A 9,675-nucleotide genomic window follows, 5' to 3' on the forward strand; every position below is an offset into this window, starting at 1 on the left:
CATACAAATTCATGTGTGAGCGGCTTGGCCTAGCAGCCGGGACTCACACATTTTCCTATAAAACTAAAACACATTATTACTTGTAAAATATCTTTTTCTAAAAAGGTTATTTGTTTTAAAAAAGACTTACTAGCGTCTGGACGTTCGATCCGAAACGCTAGCATCGGACAGTGCCGTGCACGCAAGAGAAGTGGAGCTCGTGCTGCCTTTTTTTTTGCCCGCCCATTGTGTAGGCCCTCACACCCGCGCTCGATTTCTCACGCGCCTATCTGTGTCCGCTCGGTGGCGTCCCAGCAGCGGGCCCGTGCCACCTGGACGTCACCCAGCAATTGCGATAGGTGGATGCGGCAGGTGGGTCCTATTACAATATGTGCAATACCAGATCTACTTTTGCAACACCCACATAAAACACTTGAAATATATGTCTGAAACAGCTGAAACACTTGCAACATATATCTTAAAACATTTGCAGAACACCTAAAAAACACTTGAAAGCCATTGCAAATATATACCACATTCAGATAAAATACTTGCAACATACGTATCAAACACCTGTAATGCTTGAAACATACGCTTGGAGCATGCATATATATGCAATATCCATGTCTACTTTTGCAACATACAGATAAAACACCTGCAAATACATCGGATAAAGATGAAATATTTGGAACATATACTTAAACACATACGTGTATAGACATTGCAAAATATGTAACATCCCAATCTACTTTTGCAACATCGATATAAAATACTTGCAACATACCTCTCAATCACCTGAAACACTTAAAACATACGTTTGCAACCTGCTCTTTCGACGCAAACATCTTGTTGCTGTGTAGGTTCGTCGACGCGTAGAGGTTACTAGTGTGCTCGCGCGGCGGTGCATTAGGGCGAGGTGGGCCGCATGGGTGGCGGTGGCATAGAGGGTGGGTGAGTGACGCGCGGAGGTCACCGTGTGCTCGCCGACGACACGGAGCTGAGCGACGGCACATAAAGAGGTGGGGGCGGCACAGGTGATGGTGGCGCAGAGGGCAGGTGCATGCTCCGAACGATCAGACTGACCCTAGCATTTCTATTTTTTAAATCTTTTTTAGACGTTCTGTTTTTTAAATCCATCAGCCCGATCGGCTAGGGCTGGCTGGCTAGGCTGACGGGCCAACCTCCTCATATATATACTATTTACATGAATCAGCCAGCAATACTTCTCTTTCACATAAACAAAGCAGTAACCATATGAACAAACCGAACAAGGCTGCGTATCCTCGGACACATACTTCGGCTGTGTTTAGTTATAGGAATTTGGATTTTGGGGCTACTGTAACACGTTCGTTTTTATTTGGCAAATAATGTTCAAACATGGACTAATTAGGTTCAAAACGTTCGTATCGCAATTTCCCACCAAACTGTGCAATTAGTTTTTCTTTTCGTCTATATTTAATGCTCCATACACGGACCGCAAATATTCAATGTGACAGATACTATAGCAACTTTTTGGAAGTTAAGGTGAAACTAAACAAGGGCTTCGTTACTCAACCCGTCAACCGCATATCCTCGTACTACCCCTGTCCCCAAATCCCCACCTCTCGCCCCATCGCATGAACGCAGTCCACAGTATTTCCCAACACCACGTTACTGACGTCAGGGCCCCGCATTTCTCTTCATCCCTTATCACCCCACACGTGGGTTGGTCCACGTGAGCGCGGCCTTGCCTGCCCAACGCCTAACACCCGGCGATCCTACCACGCATCGACCGTATTAATCCCACGCCACCTTGTCCCTTTCCCCGCGCCACCGCCCTCTCCGTCGCCGCCGACCGACCGAGCGCCGCTCACCCACCCCACGAGCTCCCGCGCGGGTTCATGTCCATCTCCCCACGCGAACGCACCGGTGGACACTATTACTCGCGCCCGCACAACCCTAGCCCTAGTCCCCAACATGGCAGCGACAGACGCCGCCACGGCCGCCGCTCCCCTCCGGCATCCGTCTCGCCACCCGGCGCCGCTGCGGCGGCCGGAGACGGTTGTGTCGGCTCGAGCTCCGGTGAGTTTTCCTCCCCAATCGTTCCCCTGCACCCGTAGATCGATTTAACGCGCCTATTCCCGGCGAGGCTGGATCTAGGTTCGGTTGGTTGTTACTCTGAGAGCTACCATCTGCTGTGGTGTTGGTTTGATTGCGTGCCGTTGTTTGGCGCCAGCTGGTGCCTTGGCTGAGCACAAGCTTGGAGGGAATTATTTCCCCTAGCAAGTTTACAGTGTTCTCTTTGCGTATTAGGGACTGAGATTTTCAGCGGCTTAACTCATGTGATTGGCCATGGATTCTAGGTTTTATGCTGAGCTGAGAATGATTTGATAGCCTGGAGTCAAATTTCGCGTGCATAAATGCTCGTGGGCTTGGGCTTGGTCAAGCGGGATGGTTATAGACTTAAGTGTAGTTACTGTATGTTTGCTACTATTAGGTTTGATTGAATTTGGATGCAAAACATTTGCTGAGTTGCTGTTTATTGTGTTGAAGGACGAAAGCATAGTTTAGATTCAGACACCCAGGTGATAGTATTTTTCATTTGATTCAGTTCTTATCCAGCAGAAAATACAGTAGCAACATAATTTAGATTTCATCATAACCATTGTTTCTCCATATATATTTGATGGCCACACTCTGTTTTTAGTGTACAATATGGTCATGATCTGTGTGCCTAACTCTATGTATGACAATGATTCAATACATTGCATTAAGAATAAGATTGTCTAGTGTACAGGTCGTCTAGATCTAGATGTTTAAATCTGACCATATTTTGTGTATCAGCGCGTCGATGGCTGAAATTCATATTGAATGTTTACCTGATCAAGTTACAATTTTTCATAAAAATGAACGTCTTATAGTTAGATCAGCAGTGACCTTTAATTTACAAGTTTTATACCCTACAGTTGGTTCTTTTAGAGCTAGTGAAAAAAATATGCTACTGAAGCTCTAGTGCTAGCATTTTGAATTTTGAACAACTGGTTTTCATATGGACATCTCCCAGTGTAGTACTAATATTGGAAGTGAATATTCCAATGGCAATGGAGATACTTGCCTTTGATTTGCTTGTTATTTCCAATCAAGCCGCTCTATACATGTTGTTATGGTGTCATCATACTCATTATTTCACTTTCACAACTTGGTTATTATTAAGATCTTAAGTCAGCTTTTTCATTATCTTCTTGTTAGACTAGTATGCATAACCTCATGTTGCATTCTCATCGTTGATGCCATGCCATTTTTAGCCCTCCTGTTTTCAGATGAATCTTTACAATGCAATTCGTATTTTGCAGACCCAGTGGTTCCAGCTATTAGAGAATCTATTAATGCTCCCGAAAAGGTGAAGTGCTTGAGGAGCTTATTGCCATTTTCATCTTTTCTTTGCACATTAGCGTTAAATACTCCAGTTACTGCTCTTAACATATTGATAAAATGCAATAACTTCCAGGTAGTTGGATTTATAATATCTGGGGAAGAGATATGTACTCAAGTGGTTGGCAATATTGCAGAATGCCAATCTTCAGAACAGGAGAATTCGGGTTTCACTGTAGATAGTTTTGGCTCAGTTGGGTCATATCCTGAGAGACCTAAAATGGCGGGATCCCTTCAGGCTGACCATTTGGCTTCAGGTTCTACTGGACTTCAGCGTAATGGGACTCAGATAGCTGCCAGGAAGAATCAGGCCGTGAATGCCAATCACCTCTTGAATTTCCAGTATGATCCTATTTCTCGGCCACAGCCCAGAGGCCCTAGAACATATCCTCCCAGAAGACAAAGGAAGATCAAACCTTACAACAAGGATCTGTTCCTCCAAGCAAACTATAAGTTTGTTGTGTTGGATACTGGGAATTACCAGATTGAATCAATGGATCCTGATAAGATGCTTCAGTGGGAAGATATTATCTGTGTAAGGTACTATAGCCCTTCTGAGGTACAATGCCCTATTTGTTTGGAAAGCCCATTGTGCCCACAGATCACATCGTGTGGACACATATATTGCTTTCCATGCATTTTGCGTTATCTAATGATGGGCAAAGAGGATTATAGAGGTGAGTGCTGGAAGAAGTGTCCTCTGTGTTTCATGATGGTATCAACAAAGGATTTGTATACAATACAAGTTACTCAAGTCCAGAATTTCTGTGCTGGTGACATTGCCACATTTACACTTCTGAGCCGGTCAAGAAATTCGCTCACTCCTTCCATTAAAATCTCCTCCAGTGAAAGTTCTACAGCAGATGAAGATCCATATAATGTTTTTTCAAAGTTTATTTTGACATCTGACGTGGAGTTGTCTGTTCGAGAGGCAAAATTGGATCTTAGTAATTGGTTGCATATGGCTGACTTAGGCCTTGTTGATGACTTGGAGAAACTTCCATATGTTTCTGCTGCTTTGGAGCAACTGGAAGAAAGGATGAAATATTGGATTGAGTACAGAAACTATGGTGGTAGCCCTCCATCAAAAGATAGCTTCTCTCCTGGATCTAGTTTCAAGTCTAGGAACTCTTTTGATGTGAATACTTCTCACCAGATCAGTGGGCACAAGATCTCCTCTGTTTCAGATAGAGATATGGTCAATGGTATTTCAGAACTCTCCATGTCTCCTGAGTTGAGCACAAGCTCTGGTAAAGGAACAATGTCTAAAGTAAATGAGAAATGTACCACCACCATTGATTCAAATGAACATGATCCATACACATTTTACCAGGTCTGAGATTTTCAGGCTTTTGATACTGATGAATTTTCCAAGTTGTGGTTTCACATATTCAGAGTTTCCGATGGCTTTAAATATTGTTGCAGGTGTCAGATGGCCAACACCTAATTCTTCATCCACTAAACATGAGATGTCTTCTAAACCATTTCGGAGGTTCTGATATGCTTCCACCTAGGTAATATGATCTTTGCTTATTCCCTGAAAGTTTAGTTCTAGCACCTTTACACACTATTTTGTTGTTGCCGTGCAAGTGCAACTCTAGTATGGTAGTGTAACTTGCATTCTGTTTAAGGAATAAGGACTTCAAGATACTGACTTAAAATGCCCTTATTTGCTTCTAGCGCTATTAGAATGCCCTTATTTGCTTCTAGCACTACAATCTACCTGAATGTCCAAGAGCACAGATAGTGCCTACATGCGACGTGTGAGGCATGTTGTACTCTGCAGCTACAGTTGACCTGTGACAATTAGGTTAGTTGGAGGGCTTGATGTTTGCATATTTATTTGCAGTATTTGGTCCAGTCAAAGATGTTTTGCGCTTGGGGTTCTCACAAATGTGTGTGAATCGTTAAACTGAATGTGCGATTTTAGTCGTCTTAAGCCAATTTATTACTCCCTCTTGTCATAAAAACATGTCGTTTAGGACAATATATGGTCAAACCTTAATAAAAAGTACAAATACATAACTTTTCGATTATTGAATTGGAAACATTAAGTGTCGGATCCAGGAATTTCTTGGAGCCTGGTTGATCCTCACTATACAAGAGTATTACCTACAACATATTATGTTTATCCTTTAGACAAGACACATCTCTTTTGCCCTCCGGCAGAGCCCGGGCGACCGGCCCGGGTCGCTGCACGGTGGATCTGGGGGTGGAAACACATAAGATATATGTGTAGTTTTTTATTCAAGTAGACTTGCAAAATATCAGACTTGAAGGATTTTAAAAATATTTACTAGAAGAAACTAGTGGTCAAAGATACGTATCAAAGGCCTTGCAAGGTCAAATGCAACAAGTATTTTTGACTGGAGGTAAGTATCAATTATCTCAATCCATCATCCCTGTTTCAAGTCAATTTTTCTGTAGCCATTGGTTACCATGTAGCTCTGAGATTAGTTTCTGCGCCACACCCTTTGTGGAAAATTATGAATTTTTTTCCTGTTGCAGCCCCATAATTTTTTTGAATAAAAACTACTTTGAAATGCTACCACAATGCCAGTATCTTTTGTCACTTTAATACTGTTGCTGTTTTTGATTGGTGCTTGAATCACGTTGATGTTACTGACTTTGCTAATTTGTACACAGAATAACTGCAAAAATATTGGAGCTGGAAACTGTAACACAGTCTGAGGCTATAAGGAAGCGCTATCGGTTTTTGAGTCACTTTTCATTAACAACTACATTCCAGGTAAATTTGGTATTCTTATTAACATCCACATGCAGGTGAAGTTGGTGTGAAGATCAAGTTTTGCTCTTGGCCAATGACCATGCCTCACATCTGATACATTATGCAGTTCTGTGAAATTGACCTGAGTGATATAGTATCTCCTAGCTCATTGGCTCCATTCTTGGATGAAATCAAGAAGCGTGAGAAACAAAGAAGACGAGCCGCCAAGAAGGTAACAAGTTTGTTGGCTGCATTGCACATTATTTTGTTGAATCATTCAGAACTCATCAGAACTATCATGTGCATCAGGGTAGTAGAGACTGGGGGTCAAAACCACCAGGTTATTAGCAGGTTACCTGGTGGAGGGCAGCCAATTGCAGATTTAGTTTACAAAAATTGCAAATTAAGTTTCTTGGGGTCTGAAATATGGATTGCCCTAGGAGTCATGATATAAATGCCTTGGAACTGTTTAGTAGTGAAAGTGGCCAGGTTTTTGGAAAACTGGATCTGAAAAATCTGATGATCATTAAGAATGTCACTTTGATTTGCCTGTGCTATGTAGCAGTCATCCCCATTGGATTTGCCAGATCTAGATTGTGCCCTGAATTGGGTAACTGTTAAAAGAGTTAGTTGATGAATATTAGGTATTTGGATATTGGCTTTCTCATTGCTTAACAATGATGTTTGTACAATGCCTAGATGCAAATTTTGTTCCTGTTACTGCTTGGTTTTGTCTTATATTTGTTGGTTCTTTCCCAAAAGTAGTACTCCCTCCGTTCCAAATTATAAGTCGCTTCGACTTTTTTGGTACATCCATTTTGCTATGCATAATCCCATCTGGGGGATGGTGAAGCCCTTTACAACTGGTTTTGGCAGCTAGTTTGTTTTTAAAGAGGGACATGAAACCTAGTATATGTCTAGCAAGGATGAGCGCAGAATCATCAGGCATAATATAACTCGCAACTCATTCTTTTTTTCTCAAACACACAGGAGCTGCGTGTCATCTCATTAATAGGTAGAAAAACGGTCTGATTACATGCCGATTTGCAACTCTAATTCACAATGCTTATCACCTACAAATTGCTTACCTAATTGGTTAATTTGGACCTTGGCCATTTCTGGAAATTTAGATGCAATTGGAATCCAAATACAGTATGAGGAGGTCATCATTCTGTACAAGGGCCATTAAGTTTCATGGTTTGCTTTCCATGTTGCTTGTGTGTGGCCTGTTTTGTCTCCTTTTCACATGTTTCCTCTGTTTTTATAGGAAGAAAGTGAGAGAGCAAAGGCGGAAGTTGCTGCTGCTGTGCAGGCATCAGCTATGCGGTTTGAGTATGCAAATTCCTCTCAAAGTCACAACGATGTCATGTTCTCACTGGATGACTTCGAAGGTAAATTTACTGAACTTTGAATAGAGTTCCATAATTAGTCTGACCCCCCTGCTTGTTGTTGATATCCTTAAAATCGCAGTTTTCTGTTTGCATTTGGCTGTTGCCCATTTTCTCATCTGCTTTATTACGCACGTCCGCATTGGGTTCATTCTTGTTGGCGCTGATTTTGATGTCTCTTTCCACTGAAGCTCTGGGAAACAATGCTGGGCCATCCACCAGTCCACCAGTCAGTGAAAGGAAGCTTTTCTCTGACGTAACACGCCTGGGTTTTGCATCTGCTCAAGACTCACCTCCCCTAAGACTCGGAACTGGGGATGCAAATGGCCAAAGTGAAAACTCAAGAGACCAAGGTACGAGATACCTGGTCTGTTTAGGAGTTTGGACACTTATCAGTGTATTACAATTAGAACCTGATTTCCAATGAAGTCCTGGCGGTAACAATATATTTCTGTTATATGCAGGGCTGTTAGCGACACCCGCATTATCATTTGCCAGCATCATATCTTCCAGCAGAGCTGTGGCTGCAGCTGACAACTCGGAGATGCAGAAAGCAAATGGCGCTGGGAAGAAGGGTAAGAAAGCAACTAGAGTGCTCTTGTCGACTGGTGGCGGCCGTCGATACTGAAGGACAAGATACATTGGAAGCGAACAGTTTGGTTGTTTCCATATAGTACCGTAGCTCAAAGCAATGTGTATAATGCATAACCTGGAATACGCTTGTAAAGTTGTAACACTAAGCGGCAGTTGTGTGCCTTCTGCCCCTCTTTTGTAGGTGTGCTTGCGTTGTACCCACATGCTGTCCCATGCCTACTTTCTGGAAACGAGCGCAGAGAGCCATATACCGTAATTAATAATGACGGCGCAACACTGTTTTTTCCCCCTGGAACGCCGCTATTCTGTCCAGTGTCAAGCCTCATCTCCACCTTAGCTGCGTCTTCCTCCTCGTGGCCCTGGGCGCCTCCGCCCGCAGGCTGCAGCTTAGTATACTCCGTTTCCGTTAGTCGTCGTTCTTGCTTTTTTAGTACGTATCTTTTACTGCAGCTAGATAGATATATTTAGGAGTAAATTTTACACCTGGTCCTCAAATTTGTCTGGCTGTCATTTTGGTCCTCTAACTTCTGGAGTGTCTATGTTACGCAACTGCTCTTATTAGGGCGTTCGGATGCTCCTGATGTAAGTGGGCAGCGATGGCCCAAACAGCTCACTGCGTTTTTGCCCTCAACAGCTCTACTCCTGAAGTTTGTAAAAAAAAAAAAAAAAAAAATCCACTCGCCCAGACGTGACCTCCACTGTTCGTGCCGTTGCGGATTCCGTCGTGCCCCATGGTGATTGCTGCGGTGTGCCCGGCCGCCTACTTGGCGCCATCTTTCCTCTCCACTGGACCTTCCTTCGCCGCTGCTCCTGCTCCACCACCAGCCCTGCCTAACGACGCGGGCACCGCCATGCCCACGCATGGGGACCACTTCCTCGGCTGCAAGTTGGCCACCCAAGGCTGCCACCGCGCATGCTTGCGTCTGATGACACCGATAGGTGCTGCCGGTGTAAGGAGAAGTGCTAGGCCCTGACGCGGAAGCCCTCTGGCCCTGCGATGGCCCCGACGCCCCCGATACAGACAGTGGAGGAAGCCGCACCGGGATACGATGAATGTTGTAAGCGTACATTTTAAATGTTTCAGAGGTATGTTGTAAGTGTTTTATACGGATGTTGCAAAAAGTAGATCGGGATGTTGCACATGTTGCAATGATTGTACACGTATGTTTCAAGCGTCTATCCCCAATGTTTCATCTGTTTTTAGACGTATGTTGTATATGTTTCACACATACGTTGCAAGTGTTTTATCTAGATATTGCGTATGTTTGCAATGATTTTCATGTGTTTCTCAAGTGTTTTAGACACATGTTTCAAGTGTTTCATCTGTCTTCAGATGTATGTATGTTGCGAGCGTTGCATCTGGATGTTTCAAAAGTAGATAGAGGTGTTGTACATGGGATGCACGTGGGAATTGAAGCGGGAGGGGACGCGTGTCCCACGTGGGTGTGCGATATGTAGGCGCGGGCGGGGGCCTGCCGGCACGGTGAAAGGTCCTAAATGGCTAGAAGGGGGAGTGAATAGCCTATTAAAATCTCTACAAAAACACTAGAGCAAGTGGTTAGTAACCTAAAAGAC

The 9,675-nt window shown here is 43.6% G+C and overlaps 1 protein-coding gene across 1 annotated transcript; it reads left to right on the plus strand.

Annotated features, from left to right (window-relative positions):
* The first annotated feature begins 1,741 nt into the window (after nucleotides 1–1,741).
* On the plus strand, nucleotides 1,742–8,412 carry LOC136467080 (uncharacterized). Its single transcript, XM_066465628.1, has 9 exons — nucleotides 1,742–2,040; nucleotides 3,312–3,358; nucleotides 3,467–4,723; nucleotides 4,816–4,904; nucleotides 6,037–6,139; nucleotides 6,246–6,350; nucleotides 7,386–7,509; nucleotides 7,698–7,859; nucleotides 7,971–8,412. Exons 1-9 carry the CDS (start codon nucleotides 1,860–1,862, stop codon nucleotides 8,132–8,134), a joined length of 2,232 nt encoding a protein of 743 aa, XP_066321725.1. The 5' UTR covers nucleotides 1,742–1,859; the 3' UTR covers nucleotides 8,135–8,412.
* The last annotated feature ends 1,263 nt before the right edge of the window (nucleotides 8,413–9,675 follow it).

The sequence above is a fragment of the Miscanthus floridulus genome, chromosome 7, assembly GCF_019320115.1.
Source record: "Miscanthus floridulus cultivar M001 chromosome 7, ASM1932011v1, whole genome shotgun sequence".
Classification (NCBI taxonomy): Eukaryota; Viridiplantae; Streptophyta; class Magnoliopsida; order Poales; family Poaceae; genus Miscanthus; species Miscanthus floridulus.

What these genes read in the sequence shown, in the direction of transcription:
- LOC136467080 (XM_066465628.1), top strand. Translation starts at nt 1,860, where the DNA reads ATGTCCATCTCCCCACGCGAACGCACCGGTGGACACTATTACTCGCGC. An exon ending in CTATTAATGCTCCCGAAAAG is followed by an intron (nt 3,359 to 3,466) that starts GTGAAGTGCTTG and finishes AATAACTTCCAG; the next exon opens with GTAGTTGGATTTATAATATC. An exon ending in GAAGACGAGCCGCCAAGAAG is followed by an intron (nt 6,351 to 7,385) that starts GTAACAAGTTTG and finishes CTGTTTTTATAG; the next exon opens with GAAGAAAGTGAGAGAGCAAA.